Consider the following 22906-nt stretch of genomic DNA (forward strand, 5'->3'; position numbering starts at 1 on the left):
GCCCTCACCACCCTACTGTCCGTGCCCATGGGCTATACATATATGCACACAAGGTCCTGGGTGATTACCTCCCACCCACCCACCCTCCCCCGCCTTCCCTCTGAGATTCCACAGTCTGTTCCAGGCTTCCATGCCTCTAGATCCATTCCGTTCATCAGTTTATTTTGTTCCTTAGATTCCACATATGAGAGAGATCATGGGATACTTGTCTTTCTCTGACTGGCTTATTTCACTTAGCACAATACTCTACAGGTTCCGCCATGCTGTCTCACAGGGTAAGAGATCCTTCTTTTTTACGGCTGCATAGTATTCCATGGTGTAAATGTACCACAGGTTTTTTATCCACTCATCTATGATGGGCACGTGGGCTGTTTCCAGATCTTAGCTATGGTAAATTGTGCTGCTATGAACATAGGGGTGCATATATTCTTTCTGATTGTTGTTTTGGGTTTCTTAGGACATATTCCTAGAAGTGGGATCACTGGTTCAAATGGCAGTTCCATATTTAGGAAATTCTATACTGTTTTCCATAATGGCTGCACCAGTCTGCATTCCCACCAGCAGTACAAGGGTTCCCTTTTCTCCACGTCCTCGCCAGCACTTGTCATTTATTGATTTGTTGATGGCAGCCATTCTGACAGGTGTGAGGTGATACCTCATTGTCATTTTAATTTGCATGTCCCTGGTGATCAGGGACTATGAGCATCTTTTCATATGTCTCTTGGCCATCTGTATGTTCACTTTGGAGAAGTGTCTGTTCAGGTTCTTTGCCCATTTTTTAATTGCATTGTTTGTCTTCCTTTTGTTAAGTTGTATGAGTTCCTTATTTATTTTGGATATTAACCCTTTATCAGATGTATCATTACCAAATATATTCTCCCATACAGTGGGCTCCCTTTTCATTTTGTTGATGGTTTTGTGTTTTTTTTTTTTTTTGCTGTACAGAAGCTTTTTATTTTGATGTAGTCCCATTTGTTTATTTTCTCTTTAGTTTCCTTTGCCCCAGGAGATGTATCTATAAACATATTGCTACAAGCGATGTCTGAGATTTTGCTGCCTATGATTTCTTCTAGTATTTTTATGGTTTCCTGTTCTATGTTTAAGTCCTTTATTCATTTTTAGTTTATTCTTGTGTATGGTGTAAGTTGGTGATCTAGTTTATTTTTTTTTTTTGCATGTATCTGTCCAATTTTCCCAGTAGCATTTATTGAAGAGACTATCTTGACTCCATTGTATGCTCTTGCCTCCTTTGTCAAATATTAATTGATCATAATGGCTTGGGTCAATTTCTGGGGTCTCTGTTCTGTTCCATTGGTCTACAGGCCTGTTCTTGTGCCAGTACCAGGCTGTCTTGATTACGGGGCTTTGTAGTATAACTTGAGATCTGGATAGCGATTCCTCCAATTTCGTTCTGCTTTCTCAAGATTGCTACGGCGCCCTTACCGGTTTGGCTCAGTGGATAGAGCGTCGGCCTGCGGACTGAAGGGTCCCAGGTTTGATCCCGGTCAAGGGTATGTACCTTGGTTGTGGGCACATCCCCAGTAGGGAGTGTGCAGGAGGCAGCTGATCAATGTTTCTCTCTCATCGATGTTTCTAACTCTCTATCCCTCTCCCTTCCTCTTTGTAAAAAATCAATAAAATATATATATTTTTAAAAAAAGATTGCTGCAGCTATTCGGGGTCTTTTTAGGTTCCATATAAATTTTTGGAGTATTTTTTCTAGATCTGTGTAATATGCTGTTGGTATTTTAATAGGGATTGCATTGAATCTGTAGATTGCCTTGGGTAGCATGACATTTTAATGATGTTACTTCTACCAATCCATGAACACGGTATATTCTTTCACTTGTTTATGTCTTCTTCTATCTCTTTTTTAAAATTTCTATCATTTTCTGAGTACAAGTCTTTTACCTCCTTGGTTCAGTTTATTCCTAAGTATCTTAATTTTTTTGTTGCAATGGTAAATGGGATAGTTTGTTTAGTTTCTCTTTCTGGGAATTCATTATTGGTGTATAAAACAGCCATTGATTTTTGGGTGTTGATTTTGTATCCTGCTACATTGCCAAATTCATTTATTAAATCTAGGAGTTTTTTGGTGGAGGCTTTAGAGTTTTCTATGTATAATATCATGTGATCTGCGAATAGTGACAGTTTTAGTTCCTCTTTTCCAATTGGATGCCTTTTATTTCTTCTTCTTGTCTGATCACTGTGGCTAGGACTTCCAGTACTATGTTGAATAAGAGTGGTGAAAACAGACATCCCTGTCTTGTCCCTGTTCTTAGGGGAAGTGGTTTTAGTTTTTGTCCATTGAGTATGATGTTCGCTATAGGTTTGTCATATACGGCCTTTGTCATCCCCACTTTGTTGAGAGTTTTTATCAAAATGGGTGTTGGGCCGAAACCGGTTTGGCTCAGTGGATAGAGCATCGGTCTGCGGACTGAAAGGTCCCAGGTTCGATTCCGGTCAAGGGCATGTACATTGGTTGTGGGCACATTCCCGGTGGGGGGGTGTGCAGGAGGCAGCTGGTCGATGTTTCTAGCTCTCTGTCCCTCTCCCTTCCTCTCTGTAAAAAATCAATAACATATATTTAAAAAAAAATGAGTGTTGGGCCGCCGAAACCGGTTTGGCTCAGTGGATAGAGCATCGGCCTGCAGACTGAAGGGTCCCAGGTTCGATTCTGGTCAAGGGCATGTACCTTGGTTGTGGGCACATCCCCAGTAGGGGTTGTGCAGGAGGCGGCTGATTGATGTTTCTCTCTCATCGATGTTTCTAGCTCTCTATCCCTCTCCCTTCCTCTCTGTAAAAAAATCAATAAAATATATTTTAAAAAATGGGTGTTGGATTTTGTCCAATGCTCTTTCTGCGTCTATTGATATGATCATGTGATTTTTGTCTTTCATTTTTTTATGTAATATATCATGTTTATTGATTTGCAAATATTGTACCAGCCTTGCATCCCTGGAAGAATTTCCACTTGGTCATGGTGTATGATCTTTTTAATATATTGCTGAACCCAATTTGCTAATATTTTGTTGAGGATTTTAGCATCTGTGTTCATCAGGGATATTGGCCTGCAATTCTCTGTCTTTGTAGTGTTTTTATCTGGTTTTGGAATTAGGGTAATGCTGGCCTCATAAAAAGAGCTTGGAAGTGTTCCCTCCTCTTGGGTTTTCGGAGTGGTGTGAGGAGGATAGGTGTTAGTTGTTCTTTGAAGGTTTGGTAAAACTCCCCTGTGAAGCCGTCTGGACCTGGGCTTTTGTTTGCTGGGAGTTTTTAAATTACTGCTTCTATTTCCTTAGTTGTTATTGGCCTATTCAGGTTTTCTGATTCTTTCTGATTCAGTTTTGGAAGACTGTATTTTTTCTAGGAATCTGTCCATTTCATCCACATTGTCCAGCTTGTTGGCATATATAGTTGTTCATAGTATTTTCTTACAATCCTTTGTATTTATGTGGTGTCAGTGGTTAATTCGCCACTTTCGTTTCTGATTTTATTTGGGTCTTCTCTCTTTGTTTCTTTTTTTAAAAAAATATTTTTTATTGACTTCAGAGAGGAAGAGAGAGGTAGAAACATCAATGATGAGAAAGAGTCGTTGATCAGCTGCCTCCTGTATGCCCGCCTTCTCCCCCCCCCCCCCCGCCCCAATGGGAGATCAAGCCCGCAACCCAGGCATGTGCCCTTGACTGGAATTGAACCTGGGACCCTTCAGTCCACAGGCCAATGCCCTATCCACTGAGAAAAACCACCTAGGGCTCTCTTTGTTTCTTGATGAGTTTGGCTAATGATTCATCAATGTTGTTTATCCTTTCAAAGAACCAGCTCTTGGTGTCATTTTTTTTTTTTTTTTTTTTTGGTATTTTTTTTTAGTCTCGATGTCATTTATTTCTGCTCTGATCTTTATTATTTCCTTCCTTCTACTTACTCTGGGCTTTTCTTGTTCTCTTTCTAGTTCTTTAAGTTGTAGGGTTAAATAGTTTATTAATTTTTTTTGAGGCAATCCTGTAGTGCTATGAATTTCCCTCTCAGAACTGCTTTTGCTGTCCCAGAGATCTCAAGTTGTTGTGGTTCATTTTCATTTATTTCCAGGAATTTTTTTATTTCTTTCTTGAACTCATTGGTAGCCCATTCATTGCTTAATAACATGCTATTCAGCTTCCATGTGTTTGAGTGTTTTGGGTTGTTTTTACTGTAGTTGATGTCTAATTTCATTCCACTGTGATCTGAGAAGATGCTTGATATGATTTCAGTCATCTTGAACTTGTAGAGACTTGCTTTGTATCATAACATGTGATCTATCTTTGTGAATGACCCATGTGCACTTGAGAAGAATGTATATTCTGCAGCTTTGGGGGTGAATCCTATATAATAAAGAGGTAATATGCAAATTGACCCTCATGCCATCACAAGATGGCTGTCTACAACCAGGCCGGCAGCAGGGTTAGTGAGGGATGACCAAACGACTGAACAGCAGGCTGCATGGAGTGATCAGGCCGGCAGGGGGCCGTGAGGGGCGACCAGGCTGACAGCAGGGGGCAGTTGGGGGCAACCAGGCCTGTGGAGGCAGTGCAGTTGGGGGCAACCAGGCCAGCAGGGGGGGCAGTTGGGGGCAACCAGGTTGGCGGGGGGACAGTTAGGGGTGACCAGGCCAGTGGGGGGTTCAGTTGGGGGCAACCAGGCCAGCCAGGGGGGCAGTGAGGGGTGACCAGGCCAGCAGAGGGGAGCAGTTGGGGGCAATTAGGCTGGTGGGGGGGGCAGTGAGGGGCGACTAGGCTGGTGGGGGGGGGGAGTTGGGGGTGACCTGGCCAGCAGTAGGGGGCAGTTAGAGGTGACCAGACTGGCAGGGGGGGCAGTTAGGGGCGATCAGGCTGGCAGGTAGGTGAGTTATTAGGAGCCAGTGGTCCAGGATTGTGAGAAGGATGTCCGACTGCTGGTTTAGGCCCAATCCCAACTGGGCCTAAACTGGCAGTCGGACATCCCCCAAGGGGTCCCAGATTGGAGAGGGTGCAGTCTGGGCTGAGGGGACCCCCCACCCCCATGCATGAATTTTGTGCACCAGGCTTCTGGTTGTTCTATAAATGTCTATTAAATCCATCAGATCCATTGTGTCCTTTAGAGTCACTGTTGACTTTTTGCCTGGAAGATCTATCCAGTGAAGTCAGTGGGGTGTTAAAGTTCCCCTACTATTTTTGTATTGTTATCGATGTCTCCCTTAAAGTCCTCTAGAAGATCTTTTTTGCATATTTCAGTGCTCCTATATTTGGTGCATATATGTTTACCAGGATTATATCCTTTTGTTGTATCAATCCCTTTAGTATTATGTAGTGACCTTTGTTGTCTCTTGTGATGGTCTTCATTTTGAAGTCAATTTTGTCAGATATGAGTATTGCTACCCCAACTTTTTTTCATTTCCATTTGCATCGAAAACATTTTCCATCCCTTCACTCTCATCCTGTGTGTGTCTTTTGTTCTGAGGTGGGTCCCTTGTAGACAGCATATAGTTGGGTCATGTTTTGATGGCCACATTTAATCCATTTACATTTAAGATTATTATTGATAGGTGCTTATTTATGCCATTCTGTTTCTGTATGCCTAGCGTTCTCTATTTCTTCTCATTACAGTAGTCCTTTTAGCATTTCTTTTAATGCTGGCTTGGTGGTGATGAACTCCTTTAGCCAATTTTTGTCTGAGAAGCTCTGTATTTGACTATTTTGAATGATAGCCTTGCTGGATATCGTAATCTTGGTCTCAGATCCTTGCTTTCCATTACCTTGAGTACTCCATGCCATTCCCTTCTGGCCTGTAGAGTTTCTGATGAGAAATCAGGTGTCAGCCTTATGGGAACTCCTTTGTAAGTAACAGTTTACTTTTCTCTTGCTGCCTTTAAGATTCTCTCTTTGTCTTTAATTTTTGGCATTTTAATTATGATGTGTCTGGGCGTGGACCTTTTTGAGTTCTTCTTACTTGCGACTCTCTGTGCCTCCTGAACTTGTGTGACTTTTTCCTTTACCAGGTTAGGAAAATTTTCTGCCATTATTTCTTCAGACATGTTCTCCCTTTCTGCCTCTTCTGGCACACCTACTCTTCAAATATTGTTATGTTTCATGTTGTCCCACAGTTCCCTTAAGCTGTCCTCCTTTTTTTTTTTTATTGTTTTTCCTTTTTGGTTCTCTGATTTAGTGATTTTTAAAAAACCCTATCTTCTAATTCTCTGATTCGATTCTCAGCTTCCCCTAATCTGCTGTGTATTCCTTCCAATGTGTTCTTTATTTGTGCTATGTTATTCTTTGTGTTTTCATAGTTACTATATCTTTTCTCATGCTTTTGAGCATCTTTACCATCATTATTCTGAACTTTATATCAGATAAATTTCTTATCTCCATTTCATTTCTCTCTTCTCTGGAGAAGTCTCTTGTTCTTTCATTTGGGGGTTGTTTCTTTGTCTCTTCATTTTGGCTACCTGTTTGGGTTTGTGACTATGTATTAGGTAGATCTGTAAATCTCAATCTCTAGTGCAGGATGGTGTCAAGCTGTTTCTGACTAATTATCTTAGGCAAAGACTCAAAGCTTCCAGAGATCGCCTCTGGCTACAGACTGATAGGATTTGGTCTTGAATTGCCCTCAGGCAATTGTCCACAGGTGTGGCAAGAGTTTTTTTCAACAGGATGGGGCAATTGCTTCTGACTGGAGGCTAATTGTTATTCTCAGTCTCTTAATGGGCTTTCCAATAGGATGGGTCAACTGTCTTCCCCCCAGTCAAGGCTGCCTGTATAGCAAATGTCTGCAAGAGAAAGATCACCTCTACATAGTGAGGGAATGACTCAGCACAGGAAACCAGGGTGTCTGCCTTCTGAGCTCTAACCCCTGAGCCCCAACCCTGGCTTCTGCTCACACAGCTCCAGTCCACTCTGCCCTCCCTCTGCCAGAGCACAAGGTGAGTGGCTCCACAGGGAATTTTGTGCATTGGCCTTTAAAGAGGGTGCTTGAATTTCCAGCCGTATCTCCCTGGCAGACAGCAACCCTGGTGATTTTCCCAGCTAGATATTATGTGGGTACCCTTCTCAGTTCTGGTGCTTTCTGCTGGGGGGCCCAGCTTGGGGATTTGACCCCAGAGTTCTCAGTGGCACCCCCACAGCTGAGATATCTCTCCAGGACTTCAGTTGCCGTCTGTGGGAGCCCAGCCAGCCCTTTTTCGCCTTGGCCTTTCCAACCAGTCTCTTCGGTCTCCACTTTCCGTCCTCTATTATCAGGGTTTTCTCCAGTGAATCTTCCATTAATTATTCTGGAGGTTTTTCTGTATTTCAGTTGTAATTCCAGTTTGGTCCTGGGAGCATGTCTATGCAACATCCACTTACTCCACCGCCATTTAAAATCCGCCTACCTACCTTCTTTATTTAGACCAAATTTCAGCAACAAATTTGGAAAACAACAAATATGATACAACCAGGCAACTGTAGCAGTGACTGATACGTGAGGACACTAAGGAATGACTGTTCATTTTTAAGGTACAATCATTATCATATGGTCATTTTTAAACAGCCTTCTTAAAGAGAGGACTTAAATATGGTGAGGAAGTGCAGTGTCTGGGATGAGTGTAAAAACACAGCAGTGGCCTACACTATAAGGTATACTACTTGGCTGTACAAAGGAATAAAGTACTGCCTGATGCTACAACATGGGTGGACCTCAAACACGTGCTCAGTGAAGAAGTCAGCATGGAACATGTACTGCATGCTTCCACTGGTGTGGTGTTCAGCCAGTTCAGACACAGAACACAGACTAGGTGGCCTGGGCCTGGCATCGAAGTGGTAGAGAGGAGGCTTTTGCTTGGGGGGGTGGAAAGTTCTAGAACAAGACAGCGGTGAAGCATGCACACAGGAAACACACTACAGATCCACAAGTTGAATACTGAAACAGATGACTTTTCTGTTATGTGAATTACATCAATAAAGTGGTTAATAAAGAGGCATTCTAGGACGAGCCTTCTGGCAGGAGTTGACATATGGTGGAAGCAGGTGATGACCCTGGGCCTTCATTATCCGCTCTTCCTGCTTGTTTGAAATTGTATCTATAAATGCTTGTTGATTGCATTCAATTTCAAGGCCTATATCCTAGCCGCCCAAGAGAGCTCTTTGCAGAGCTCCAGGCCCAGCGGAGAGCCACACGGCCATGACGGTTTTAGATGGAAGCCTCAGTACCCAAGGGCATCTCAGATGGCTGGGCCCCTCCCTGAGACCTGCTTCCTGCCCCTGGACCACACCTGTGCTGAGCTGCCCGGTGGACAGGGTGTGGGTCAGAGGTCAAGAGGTTATGGTCTGAACTGGAAAAGACTCTGAGACCCCAAAACTGAGACCTTTCCTAAGCCCAACCCTGGGGCCCTTCAGTCGCCACTCACCGGTGAGGCCCAGGGTGGACGCGGGGCCCACGCGCCGCCCCCCGTGCAGGCCGTACAGGTGCATCTTGTACTTGCGCCCCGGCTCCAGGCCCCGCACGGTGACCTCGCTCTCCTCACCCCCGACACGCACCACCTGGGGCCGCCCGTCCCTGTCCTTGTACTGGACGGTGAAGGCGTCGAAGTGGCCCCGGGGGACGGTCCAGGACAGGCTCAGCGAGTCCGGGGAGGACCCCGTCACCGTCAGCTCCCCCAGCAGGGGCTCCTGGGGGGGCTCTGGGGCCTCCGTGCTGGGTTCTGTGGGGCTGGGGGTCTCCTCCTCTGCAGCTGAGAAGGACAGACACGGGGAGGGTGAGGCAGGCCCCATGGGGATGCCCGGTCTTCTCCCAAGCCCTGGTCACGACCGGGCCCCGGTCACTGCAGGGAGCCCGTCCGGGGCAGCCTCGCTGACAGGCCCAGAGCCTCGGGGTCCCCTGTGGGCCGGCAGCCCCCGCACAGCCCAGGGGCCCTTCTCCGCCCGGGGGCCCCGCTGGTCCTCGGGGAGCCCAGGGGAGGCACCAAGGGCGCCACGGCTCAGCCTGGAGCAGAGGGGCCCCTGCACCCACTCAGCCATCACGGGTGTGACCCCCTGCGGGCTCCCCGGGGGCCCACCACCCACTCACCCGTCACCCCGGTGGCAGAGGCGGGGCCCTGGCGCTGGCCGTCGTGGAAGCCGTACAGGTGCATCTTGTACTTGTGGTCCGGCTCCAGGCCCGAGATGGTGACCCCGTCCTCGTGGCCCGGCACCCGCACCGCCTTGGGCTGCCCGTCCCCGTTCTTGTACTGGACCAGGAAGTGGTCAAACTGGCCCTCGGGGACGGTCCAGGAGAGGCTCAGCGAGTCCGGGGAGGACCCCGTCACCGTCAGCGCCCCCAGGCGAGGCTTGACGGGGGGCCCGACAGGGGGCTCAGCTTCGGGGGCTGGAAGAGAGGCAAACAAGCTCTCCTGTTGCTGGAAGAGCTGCTGAGACCCCCACCCTCCTGGTCAGACCAGAAGGGGGCGGCTCTGGCCCGACAAGAGCCCTTTCTGGTTAGATCACCCACGTCTTTCCTTACGGGTCCGCCCGACCGGCCACCTCCTGCTCGCGGCCTGCCTGTTCCCTCTGTGCACATGCTCCTTCCCCAGATGCCTTCACAGCTCATGTCGACGCTCCTCTAAGTCCTGTTCAAATGTCACTTTCTCTTCAGGACCTCCCTCGCGTCCCCCACCTATTTAAAGTTTCAATCCTCCCAACTGGAACCTACCTTCTTTAAAAAAAAATATATATATATATTTTAAAAATAATTCTTTATTATTGAAAGTATTACATATGTCCCCTTTTCCCCTCATTGACCCCTCCAGCCTGCCCTCAATCCCCACCCCAGGCCCTCACCACCCTACTGTCCGTGCCCATGGGTTATACATATATGCACACAAGGTCCTGGGTGATTACCTCCCACCCACCCACCCTCCCCCGCCTTCCCTCTGAGATTCCGCACTCTGTTCCAGGCTTCCATGCCTCTAGATCCATTCCGTTCATCAGTTTATTTTGTTCCTTAGATTCCACATATGCGTCAGATCATGGGATACTTGTCTTTCTCTGACTGGCTTCTTTCACTTAGCACAATACTCTACAGGTTCCGCCATGCTGTCTCACAGGGTAAGAGATCCTTCTTTTTTACGGCTGCATAGTATTCCATGGTGTAAATGTACCACAGCTTTTTTATCCACTCATCTATGATGGGCACGTGGGCTGTTTCCAGATCTTAACTATTGTAAGTTGTGCTGCTATGAACAAAGGGGTGCATACATTCTTTCTGATTCGTGTTTCAGATTTCTTAGATTATATTCCTAGAAGTGGGATCACTGGGTCAAATGGCAGTTCCATATTTAATTTTTTGAGGAAACTCTATAATATTTTCCTCAGTGGCTGCACCAGTCTGCATTCCCACCAGCAGTACAAGGGTTCCCTTTTCTCCACGTCCTCGCCAGCACTTGTCATTTATTGATTTGTTGATGGCAGCCATTCTGACAGGTGTGAGGTGATACCTCATTGTCATTTTAATTTGCATGTCCCTGGTGATCAGGGACTATGAGCATCTTTTCATATGTCTCTTGGCCTTCTGTATGTTCTCTTTGGAGAAGTGTCTGTTCAGGTTCTTTGCCCATTTTTTAATTGCATTGTTTGTCTTCCTTTTGTTAAGTTGTATGAGTTCCTTATTTATTTTGGATATTAACCCTTTATCAGATGTATCATTACCAAATATATTCTCCCATACAGTGGGCTCCCTTTTCATTTTGTTGATGCTTTTGTGTTGTTGTTTTTTTTTTTTTTGCTGTACAGAAGCTTTTTATTTTGATGTAGTCCCATTTCTTTATTTTCTCTTTAGTTTCCTTTGCCCCAGGAGATGTATCTATAAACATATTGCTACAAGCGATGTCTGAGATTTTGCTGCCTATGATTTCTTCTAGTATTTTTATGGTTTCCTGTCTTATGTTTAAGTCCTTTATTCATTTTTAGTTTATTCTTGTGTATGGTGTAAGTTGGTGATCTAGTTTATTTATTTTTTTTTGCATGTATCTGTCCAATTTTCCCAGTAGCGTTTATTGAAGAGACTATCTTGACTCCATTGTATGCTCTTGCCTCCTTTGTCAAATATTAATTGATCATAATGGCTTGCATCAATTTCTGGGGTCTCTGTTCTGTTCCATTGGTCTACAGGCCTGTTCTTGTGCCAGTACCAGGCTGTCTTGATTACGGGGCTTTGTAGTATAACTTGAGATCTGGATAGCGATTCCTCCAATTTCGTTCTGCTTTCTCAAGATTGCTACGGCGCCCTTACCGGTTTGGCTCAGTGGATAGAGCATTGGCCTGCGGACTGAAGGGTCCCAGGTTTGATCCCGGTCAAGGGTATGTACCTTGGTTGTGGGCACATCCCCAGTAGGGAGTGTGCAGGAGGCAGCTGATCGATGTTTCTCTCTCATCGATGTTTCTAACTCTCTATCCCTCTCCCTTCCTCTTTGTAAAAAATCAATAAAATATATATATATTATATATTTTAAAAAAGATTGCTGCGGCTATTCGGGGTCTTTTTAGGTTCCATATAAATTTTTGGAGTATTTTTTCTAGATCTGTGTAATATGCTGTTGGTATTTTAATAGGGATTGCATTGAATCTGTAGATTGCCTTGGGTAGCATGACATTTTAATGATGTTACTTCTACCAATCCATGAACACGGTATATTCTTTCACTTGTTTATGTCTTCTTCTATCTCTTTTTTAAAATTCCTATCATTTTCTGAGTACAAGTCTTTTACCTCCTTGGTTCAGTTTATTCCTAAGTATCTTAATTTTTTTGTTGCAATGGTAAATGGGATAGTTTGTTTAGTTTCTCTTTCTGGGAATTCATTATTGGTGTATAAAACAGCCATTGATTTTTGGGTGTTGACTTTGTATCCTGCTACATTGCCAAATTCATTTATTAAATCTAGGAGTTTTTTGGTGGAGGCTTTAGAGTTTTCTATGTATAATATCATGTGATCTGCGAATAGTGACAGTTTTAGTTCCTCTTTTCCAATTGGATGCCTTTTATTTCTTCTTCTTGTCTGATCACTGTGGCTAGGACTTCCAGTACTATGTTGAATAAGAGTGGTGAAAACAGACATCCCTGTCTTGTCCCTGTTCTTAGGGGAAGTGGTTTTAGTTTTTGTCCATTGAGTATGATGTTCGCTATAGGTTTGTCATATACGGCCTTTGTCATCCCCACTTTGTTGAGAGTTTTTATCAAAATGGGTGTTGGGCCGAAACCGGTTTGGCTCAGTGGATAGAGCATCGGTCTGCGGACTGAAAGGTCCCAGGTTCGATTCCGGTCAAGGGCATGTACATTGGTTGTGGGCACATTCCCGGTGGGGGGTGTGCAGGAGGCAGCTGGTCGATGTTTCTAGCTCTCTATCCCTCTCCCTTCCTCTCTGTAAAAAAATCAATAAAATATATTTTAAAAAATGGGTGTTGGATTTTGTCCAATGCTCTCTCTGCGTCTATTGATATGATCATGTGATTTTTGTCTTTCATTTTTTTATGTAATATATCATGTTTATTGATTTGCAAATATTGTACTAGCCTTGCATCCCTGGAAGAATTTCCACTTGGTCATGGTGTATGATCTTTTTAATATATTGCTGAACCCAATTTGCTAATATTTTGTTGAGGATTTTAGCATCTGTGTTCATCAGGGATATTGGCCTGCAATTCTCTGTCTTTGTAGTGTTTTTATCTGGTTTTGGAATTAGGGTAATGCTGGCCTCATAAAAAGAGCTTGGAAGTGTTCCCTCCTCTTGCGTTTTTGGAGTGGTGTGAGGAGGATAGGTGTTAGTTGTTCTTTGAAGGTTTGGTAAAACTCCCCTGTGAAGCCATCTGGACCTGGGCTTTTGTTTGCTGGGAGTTTTTAAATTACTGCTTCTATTTCCTTAGTTGTTATTGGCCTATTCAGGTTTTCTGATTCTTTCTGATTCAGTTTTGGAAGACTGTATTTTTTCTAGGAATCTGTCCATTTCATCCACATTGTCCAGCTTGTTGGCATATATAGTTGTTCATAGTATTTTCTTACAATCCTTTGTATTTATGTGGTGTCAGTGGTTAATTCGCCACTTTCGTTTCTGATTTTATTTGGGTCTTCTCTCTTTGTTTCTTTTTTTAAAAAAATATTTTTTATTGACTTCAGAGAGGAAGAGAGAGGTAGAAACATCAATGATGAGAAAGAGTCGTTGATCAGCTGCCTCCTGCACGCCCGCCTTCCCCGCCCCCCCTGCCCCAATGGGAGATCAAGCCCGCAACCCAGGCATGTGCCCTTGACTGGAATTGAACCTGGGACCCTTCAGTCCACAGGCCAATGCCCTATCCACTGAGAAAAACCACCTAGGGCTCTCTTTGTTTCTTGATGAGTTTGGCTAATGATTCATCAATGTTGTTTATCCTTTCAAAGAACCAGCTCTTGGTGTCATTTATTTTTTTTTTTTTTGGTATTTTTTTTTAGTCTCGATGTCATTTATTTCTGCTCTGATCTTTATTATTTCCTTCCTTCTACTTACTCTAGGCTTTTCTTGTTCTCTTTCTAGTTCTTTAAGTTGTAGGGTTAAATAGTTTATTAAATTTTTTTGAGGCAATCCTATAGTGCTATGAATTTCCCTCTCAGAACTGCTTTTGCTGTCCCAGAGATCTCAAGTTGTTGTGGTTCATTTTCATTTATTTCCAGGAATTTTTTTATTTCTTTCTTGAACTCATTGGTAGCCCATTCATTGCTTAATAACATGCTATTCAGCTTCCATGTGTTTGAGTGTTTTGGGTTGTTTTTACTGTAGTTGATGTCTAATTTCATTCCACTGTGATCTGAGAAGATGCTTGATATGATTTCAGTCATCTTGAACTTGTAGAGACTTGCTTTGTATCATAACATGTGATCTATCTTTGTGAATGACCCATGTGCACTTGAGAAGAATGTATATTCTGCAGCTTTGGGGGTGAATCCTATATAATAAAGAGGTAATATGCAAATTGACCCTCATGCCATCACAAGATGGCTGTCTACAACCAGGCCGGCAGCAGGGTTAGTGAGGGATGACCAAACGACTGAACAGCAGGCTGCATGGAGTGATCAGGCCGGCAGGGGGCCGTGAGGGGCGACCAGGCTGACAGCAGGGGGCAGTTGGGGGCAACCAGGCCTGTGGAGGCAGTGCAGTTGGGGGCAACCAGGCCAGCAGGGGGGGCAGTTGGGGGCAACCAGGTTGGCGGGGGGACAGTTAGGGGTGACCAGGCCAGTGGGGGGTTCAGTTGGGGGCAACCAGGCCAGCCAGGGGGGCAGTGAGGGGTGACCAGGCCAGCAGAGGGGAGCAGTTGGGGGCAATTAGGCTGGTGGGGGGGGCAGTGAGGGGCGACTAGGCTGGTGGGGGGGGAGTTGGGGGTGACCTGGCCAGCAGTAGGGGGCAGTTAGAGGTGACCAGACTGGCAGGGGGGGCAGTTAGGGGCGATCAGGCTGGCAGGTAGGTGAGTTATTAGGAGCCAGTGGTCCAGGATTGTGAGAAGGATGTCCGACTGCTGGTTTAGGCCCAATCCCAATCGGGCCTAAACTGGCAGTCGGACATCCCCCAAGGGGTCCCAGATTGGAGAGGGTGCAGTCTGGGCTGAGGGGACCCCCCACCCCCATGCATGAATTTTGTGCACCAGGCTTCTGGTTGTTCTATAAATGTCTATTAAATCCATCAGATCCATTGTGTCCTTTAGAGTCACTGTTGACTTTTTGCCTGGAAGATCTATCCAGTGAAGTCAGTGGGGTGTTAAAGTTCCCCTACTATTTTTGTATTGTTATCGATCTCTCCCTTAAAGTCCTCTAGAAGATCTTTTTTGCATATTTCAGTGCTCCTATATTTGGTGCATATATGTTTACCAGGATTATATCCTTTTGTTGTATCAATCCCTTTAGTATTATGTAGTGACCTTTGTTGTCTCTTATGATGGTCTTCATTTTGAAGTCAATTTTGTCAGATATGAGTATTGCTACCCCAACTTTTTTTCATTTCCATTTGCATTGAAAAAATTTTCCATCCCTTCACTCTCATCCTGTGTGTGTCTTTTGTTCTGAGGTGGGTCCCTTGTAGACAGCATATAGTTGGGTCATGTTTTGATGGCCACATTTAATCCATTTACATTTAAGATTATTATTGATAGGTGCTTATTTATGCCATTCTGTTTCTGTATGCCTAGCGTTCTCTATTTCTTCTCATTACAGTAGTCCTTTTAGCATTTCTTTTAATGCTGGCTTGGTGGTGATGAACTCCTTTAGCCAATTTTTGTCTGAGAAGCTCTGTATTTGACTATTTTGAATGATAGCCTTGCTGGATATCGTAATCTTGGTCTCAGATCCTTGCTTTCCATTACCTTGAGTACTCCATGCCATTCCCTTCTGGCCTGTAGAGTTTCTGATGAGAAATCAGGTGTCAGCCTTATGGGAACTCCTTTGTAAGTAACAGTTTACTTTTCTCTTGCTGCCTTTAAGATTCTCTCTTTGTCTTTAATTTTTGGCATTTTAATTATGATGTGTCTGGGCGTGGACCTTTTTGAGTTCTTCTTACTTGGGACTCTCTGTGCCTCCTGAACTTGTGTGACTTTTTCCTTTACCAGGTTAGGAAAATTTTCTGCCATTATTTCTTCAGACATGTCCTCCCTTTCTGCCTCTTCTGGCACACCTACTCTTCAAATATTGTTATGTTTCATGTTGTCCCACAGTTCCCTTAAGCTGTCCTCCTTTTTTTTTTTATTGTTTTTCCTTTTTGGTTCTCTGATTTAGTGATTTTTTAAAAACCCTATCTTCTAATTCTCTGATTCGATTCTCAGCTTCCCCTAATCTGCTGTGTATTCCTTCCAATGTGTTCTTTATTTGTGCTATGTTATTCTTTGTGTTTTCATAGTTACTATATCTTTTCTCATGCTTTTGAGCATCTTTACCATCATTATTCTGAACTTTATATCAGATAAATTTCTTATCTCCATTTCATTTCTCTCTTCTCTGGAGAATTCTCTTGTTCTTTCATTTGGGGGTTGTTTCTTTGTCTCTTCATTTTGGCTACCTGTTTGGGTTTGTGACTATGTATTAGGTAGATCTGTACATCTCTCAATCTCTAGTGCAGGATGGTGTCAAGCTGTTTCTGACTAATTATCTTAGGCAAAGACTCAAAGCTTCCAGAGACTGCCTCTGGCTACAGACTGATAGGATTTGGTCTTGAATTGCCCTCAGGCAATTGTCCACAGGTGTGGCAAGAGTTTTTTTCAACAGGATGGGGCAATTGCTTCTGACTGGAGGCTAATTGTTATTCTCAGTCTCTTAATGGGCTTTCCAATAGGATGGGTCAACTGTCTTCCCCCCAGTCAAGGCTGCCTGTATAGCAAATGTCTGCAAGAGAAAGATCACCTCCGCATAGTGAGGGAATGACTCAGCACAGGAAACCAGGGTGTCTGCCTTCTGAGCTCTAACCCCTGAGCCCCAACCCTGGCTTCTGCTCACACAGCTCCAGTCCACTCTGCCCTCCCTCTGCCAGAGCACAAGGTCAGTGGCTCCACAGGGAATTTTGTGCATTGGCCTTTAAAGAGGGTGCTTGAATTTCCAGCCGTATCTCCCTGGCAGACAGCAACCCTGGTGATTTTCCCAGCTAGATATTATGTGGGTATCCTTCTCAGTTCTGGTGCTTTCTGCTGGGGGGCCCAGCTTGGGGATTTGACCCCAGAGTTCTCAGTGGCACCCCCACAGCTGAGATATCTCTCCAGGACTTCAGTTGCCGTCTGTGGGAGCCCAGCCAGCCCTTTTCCGCCTTGGCCCTTCCAACCAGTCTCTGTGGTCTCCACTTTCCATCCTCTATTATCAGGGTTTTCTCCAGTGAATCTTCCATTAATTATTCTGGAGGTTTTTCCGAATTTCAGTTGTAATTCCAGTTTGGTCCTGGGAGCATGTCTATGCAACATCCACTTACTCCACCGCCATTTAAAATCCGCCTACCTACCTTCTTTATTTAGACCAAATTTCAGCAACAAATTTGGAAAACAACAAATATGATACAACCAGGCAACTGTAGCAGTGACTGATACTTGAGGACACTAAGGAATGACTGTTCATTTTTAAGGTACAATCATTATCATATGGTCATTTTTAAACAGCCTTCTTAAAGAGAGGACTTAAATATGGTGAGGAAGTGCAGTGTCTGGGATGAGTGTAAAAACACAGCAGTGGCCTACACTATAAGGTATACTACTTGGCTGTACAAAGGAATAAAGTACTGCCTGATGCTACAACATGGGTGGACCTCAAACACGTGCTCAGTGAAGAAGCCAGCATGGAACATGTACTGCATGCTTCCACTGGTGTGGTGTTCAGCCAGTTCAGACACAGAACACAGACTAGGTGGCCTGGGCCTGGCATCGAAGTGGTAGAGAGGAGGCTTTTGCTTGGGGGGGTGGAAAGTTCTAGAACAAGACAGCGGTGAAGCATGCACACAGGAAACACACTACAGATCCACAAGTTGAATACTGAAACAGATGACTTTTCTGGCACGTGAATTACGTCAATAAAGTGGTTAATAAAGAGGCATTCTAGGACGAGCCTTCTGGCAGGAGTTGACATATGGTGGAAGCAGGTGATGACCCTGGGCCTTCATTATCCGCTCTTCCTGCTTGTTTGAAATTGTATCTATAAATGCTTGTTGATTGCATTCATATTTCAAGGCCTATATCCTAGCCGCCCCAAGAGAGCTCTTTGCAGAGCTCCAGGCCCAGCGGAGAGCCACACGGCCATGGCGGTTTTAGATGGAAGCCTCAGTACCCAAGGGCATCTCAGATGGCTGGGCCCCTCCCTGAGACCTGCTTCCTGCCCCTGGACCACACCTGTGCTGAGCTGCCCGGTGGACAGGGTGTGGGTCAGAGGTCAAGAGGTTATGGTCTGAACTGGAAAAGGATCTGAGACCCCAAAACTGAGACCTTTCTTAAGCCCAACCCAGGGGCGCTTCAGTCGCCACTCACCGGTGAGGCCCAGGGTGGACGCGGGGCCCACGCGCCGCCCCCCGTGCAGGCCGTACAGGTGCATCTTGTACTTGCGCCCCGGCTCCAGGCCCCGCACGGTGACCTCGCTCTCCTCACCCCCGACACGCACCACCTGGGGCCGCCCGTCCCTGTCCTTGTACTGGACGGTGAAGGCGTCGAAGTGGCCCCGGGGGACGGTCCAGGACAGGCTCAGCGAGTCCGGGGAGGACCCCGTCACCGTCAGCTCCCCCAGCAGGGGCTCCTGGGGGGGCTCTGGGGCCTCCGTGCTGGGCTCTGTGGGGCTGGGGGTCTCCTCCTCTGCAGCTGAGAAGGACAGACACGGGGAGGGTGAGGCAGGCCCCATGGAGATGCCCGGTCTCCTCCCAAGCCCTCGTCACGACCGGGCCCCGGTCACTGCAGGGAGCCCGTCCGGGGCAGCCTCGCTGACAGGCCCAGAGCCTCGGGGTCCCCTGTGGGCCGGCAGCCCCCGCACAGCCCAGGGGCCCTTCTCCGCCCGGGGGCCCCGCTGGTCCTCGGGGAGCCCAGGGGAGGCACCAAGGGCGCCACGGCTCAGCCTGGAGCAGAGGGGCCCCTGCACCCACTCAGCCATCACGGGTGTGACCCCCTGCGGGCTCCCCGGGGCCCACCTCCCACTCACCCGTCACCCCGGTGGCAGAGGCGGGGCCCTGGCGCTGGCCGTCGTGGAAGCCGTACAGGTGCATCTTGTACTTGTGGTCCGGCTCCAGGCCCGAGATGGTGACCCCGTCCTCGTGGCCCGGCACCCGCACCGCCTTGGGCTGCCCGTCCCCGTTCTTGTACTGGACCAGGAAGTGGTCAAACTGGCCCTCGGGGACGGTCCAGGAGAGGCTCAGCGAGTCCGGGGAGGACCCCGTCACCGTCAGCGCCCCCAGGCGAGGCTTGACGGGGGGCTCGGGGGTCGTGGCGGGCGGGACTTGGGTGGTCACAGCTTCGTAGTCGGGAGCTGGACGAGCTGGACGGAGACATGGGGGACAGGTGAGGTCTCCTCAGCCCTCAGCGGAGGATCCATTGAAAAATAAGATAGTAAGGAACAGAATCTGCCATCCACAGTGGCTCTAACTCCAGTTCTTTCTGGTCCTCTAATGTCTCCTTCAACCCCTCACAGTCAGCCTTCCTCCCCCAACTCCCCCCTACCAGCACCCCTGGGACCCCCTCCTCCAGCACCCGCCTCCCTCACCCCACCAGCACCCCTGGGACCCCCTCCTCCAGCACCCGCCTCCCTCACCCCACCAGCACCCCTGGGACCCCCTCCTCCAGCACCCGCCTCCCTCACACCCAGCAGCACCCCTGGGACCCCCTCCTCCAGCACCTGCCTCCCTCACCCCACCAGCACCCCTGGGACCCCCTCCTCCAGGTCCTGTCTCCCCTACACCCAGCAGCACCCCTGGGACCCCCACTCCAGCACCCGCCTCCCTCACCCCACCAGCACCCCTGGGACCCCCTCATCCAGCACCCACCTCCCTCACCCCACCAGCACCCCTGGGACCCCCTCATCCAGCACCCGCCTCCCTCACCCCACCAGCACCCCTGGGACCCCCACTCCAGCACCCGCCTCCCTCACCCCACCAGCACCCCTGGGACCCCCACTCCAGCACCCGCCTCCCCGACCCCACCAGCACCCCTGGGACCCCCTCCTCCAGGTCCTGCCTCCCTCACACCCAGCAGCACCCCTGGGACCCCCACTCCAGCACCCGCCTCCCCGACCCCAGCAGCACCCCTGGGACCCCCTCCTCCAGCACCCGCCTCCCTCACCCCAGCAGCACCCTGGGACCCCCTCCTCCAGCACCCGCCTCCCTCACCCCACCAGCACCCCTGGGACCCCCACTCTAGCACCTGCCTCCCCCACCCCACCAGCACCCCTGGGACCCCCTCCTCCAGCACCCGCCTACCTCACCCCACCAGCACCCCTGGGACCCCCACACCAGCACCCGCCTCCCTCACCCCAGCAGCACCCCTGGGACCCCCATTCCAGCACCCGCCTCCCTCACCCCAGCAGCACCCCTGGGACCCCCACTCCAGCACCCGCCTCCCCCACCCCACCAGCACCCCTGGGACCCCCACTCTAGCACCCGCCTCCCCCAGCCCACCAGCACCCCTGGGACCCCCCTCGGCACAGGCTCTGCTCTCCTCTGAACAGAGGCCCGGGGCCCCTGTGCCCTGGGCGCCCTCCACTGGGGCTGGGTGGCATCTCACTCGCTTTGGCTCAGGACTTGCTCCCAAACAGCTCAGACCCGACCAGAAACCTGCAGTCTCCCTGGCCCTGCTCCCTCCTCAGTCCTCAGCTGCCCCCGGGCCTCACTCTCTCTGAACTTCTCTCCCATCTCCCACCCACACACCTGCAGCCCCAACATCCTGGCCTGGGCCACCCCACCTCTCCCCTGTGCTCCCCCCTCCCCCCTGCTGTCCCCGCCTCCCTCCCATCCCTCTGCGCAGGTCCAGAATGGGAGCGGAAACGCACGGCGATGGAGTCGGTCTGACTTACAACCCTCTGTGTGCCCGGAGGAGCCCCGCTGCCCGAGCTGCCGACCTCTGCACCCCTTCTCCGGACTGTCCCCCACTCCGAGCACTTCACCCAAAGCCTCTCGGTGCCCCCGTGCTCCCCGTCCCCAGCCTTTGCACCAGCCGTGCCACCGTGGATGTGACACACTCTCCGTCCTATCGTGCTGTCACCATGCCGACGCCTGCCTGACCGCAGCCTCAGCTGTCCCGGGGGAGCTGGATGGCTGCCTAGGCCTCGCAGCCGGGCCTGGCCTGCCCCAGGACTTCCTGTCATACCCCCCCCCCCCCCGCCTGTTCTGTCGGTTCACAGCCTGTCTTCCCACGACCGGGAGCCCCATTAGGATAAGGCCTTGTCTCTGCCAAGTTCAAGGTCGACCCGTGAACTCCCGCGGCTAGGCCCAGGGCTCCCCATGTTGGCTGACCCCCCGCAGCCCCAAGTCTGGTGATGTCTGAACCGGGAGGTGGGGCGCTGCGGCTAGAGGCTGCTCTCTGAGCACCTCCAAGCCTGTCAGGGCCTCCAGTCGCCAGCGAGGCCGAGCGGGCGGGAAGGACCAGGGGCACGGGTGGGACTCCCTCCCACGAGTTCTCAGAAAGTGTCCGACCCCTGGGCTGTGAGGCGGCCAGAGCGGGTGGAGACCAGCATCAGCTGCCGGGGCCCCTGTGGGGGAAGCCACTCTGCGGCCCCAGCCCACCTGCCGCAGGCACCGCCCTCCACCAGGACCCAGGCCAGCGGCGGAGCCCGCGGGGGCGCGGGGGGCACCGGAATTCCCACGAAGATGGTGCCGAAGGGAGAGTCTCCCAGGGCCCTCCTCCCCGCCCTGCCCCTCCCACTCACCGGTCAGGCCCAGGGTGGACGCGGGGCCCACGCGCCGCCCCCCGTGCAGGCCGTACAGGTGCATCTTGTACTTGCGCCCCGGCTCCAGGCCCCGCACGGTGACCTCGCTCTCCTCACCCCCGACACGCACCACCTGGGGCCGCCCGTCCCTGTCCTTGTACTGGACGGTGAAGGCGTCGAAGTGGCCCCGGGGGACGGTCCAGGACAGGCTCAGCGAGTCCGGGGAGGACCCCGTCACCGTCAGCTCCCCCAGCAGGGGCTCCTGGGGGGGCTCTGGGGCCTCCGTGCTGGGTTCTGTGGGGCTGGGGGTCTCCTCCTCTGCAGCTGAGAAGGACAGACACGGGGAGGGTGAGGCAGGCCCCATGGGGATGCCCGGTCTTCTCCCAAGCCCTGGTCACGACCGGGCCCCGGTCACTGCAGGGAGCCCGTCCGGGGCAGCCTCGCTGACAGGCCCAGAGCCTCGGGGTCCCCTGTGGGCCGGCAGCCCCCGCACAGCCCAGGGGCCCTTCTCCGCCCGGGGGCCCCGCTGGTCCTCAGGGAGCCCAGGGGAGGCACCAAGGGCGCCACGGCTCAGCCTGGAGCAGAGGGGCCCCTGCACCCACTCAGCCATCACGGGTGTGACCCCCTGCGGGCTCCCCGGGGGCCCACCACCCACTCACCCGTCACCCCGGTGGCAGAGGCGGGGCCCTGGCGCTGGCCGTCGTGGAAGCCGTACAGGTGCATCTTGTACTTGTGGTCCGGCTCCAGGCCCGAGATGGTGACCCCGTCCTCGTGGCCCGGCACCCGCACCGCCTTGGGCTGCCCGTCCCCGTTCTTGTACTGGACCAGGAAGTGGTCAAACTGGCCCTCGGGGACGGTCCAGGAGAGGCTCAGCGAGTCCGGGGAGGACCCCGTCACCGTCAGCGCCCCCAGGCGAGGCTTGACGGGAGGCTCGGGGGTGGTGGGGGGCGGTTCTGAAGGTTCCTCCTCCTCGTCCCTTGGGGCTGAACAGAGACCAGGAGGGAGCAGCCCCTGAGAGAGAGTCCCGGGCCCGCGCTCCTCGGGGCCCTGCGGCGTGCGGGACGCCGGGTGGCAGCTCCTCTCGCTCACCTGTCAGGGCCTCCACCTGGACGGGACCCAGGCGCCGCGGGCCACGGAAGCCGTACACGCTCACCCGGTACCTGTGGTTGGCTTCCAGGCCCGAGAGGGTGATGGCCCTCTCGTCGCCCCCTAAACTGACAGCTTGGAGTTGCCCATCCTGGTCTGTGTACTGGACCTCAAGAGAGTCCAGGTGCCCCTCCGTGACCGTCCAGGACAGGTGCAGGGTGTGCGGGGTGGCCTCGGCCACGGTCAGCTCCCCGAGCTGGGGCTCCGCCTCTGGAGGGCTCGGGGCTGTGGCCCCAGCTCCGACGTCCTCCCTGGGGGCTGGTTCAGAGAGACAGGTAGAGGCGGGTGATGGGTCCGTCGCCATCCCAGGTCTCAAAGGGGAGGGCAGCGGGGAAGGTAAGTGGTGACCAGGAGGGCCAACTACTGCTACGCAGCGAGGCCCTTCCCAGACACGATGCTAAATGCAAGCCTGTGTCGGGAT

General features: G+C 50.4%; 1 protein-coding gene across 1 annotated transcript in view; it reads right to left on the reverse strand.

The window, feature by feature from the left end:
• The window catches only part of TNXB (tenascin XB), a 76410-nt gene that overhangs the window by 11902 nt on the left and 41602 nt on the right, over positions 1 to 22906 (reverse strand). Inside the window, exons 18-24 of the mRNA XM_054721939.1 lie at positions 22429 to 22743; positions 21999 to 22322; positions 21340 to 21663; positions 18625 to 18957; positions 17967 to 18290; positions 9052 to 9348; positions 8393 to 8716 (exon numbers count right to left, since the gene is read on the reverse strand). Of these exons, the coding sequence (XP_054577914.1) occupies positions 8393 to 8716; positions 9052 to 9348; positions 17967 to 18290; positions 18625 to 18957; positions 21340 to 21663; positions 21999 to 22322; positions 22429 to 22743 (2241 nt within the window). The remainder of the gene's footprint in view (positions 1 to 8392; positions 8717 to 9051; positions 9349 to 17966; positions 18291 to 18624; positions 18958 to 21339; positions 21664 to 21998; positions 22323 to 22428; positions 22744 to 22906) is intronic.

This window comes from Eptesicus fuscus, chromosome 10 (genome assembly GCF_027574615.1).
Source record: "Eptesicus fuscus isolate TK198812 chromosome 10, DD_ASM_mEF_20220401, whole genome shotgun sequence".
Classification (NCBI taxonomy): domain Eukaryota; kingdom Metazoa; phylum Chordata; class Mammalia; order Chiroptera; family Vespertilionidae; genus Eptesicus; species Eptesicus fuscus.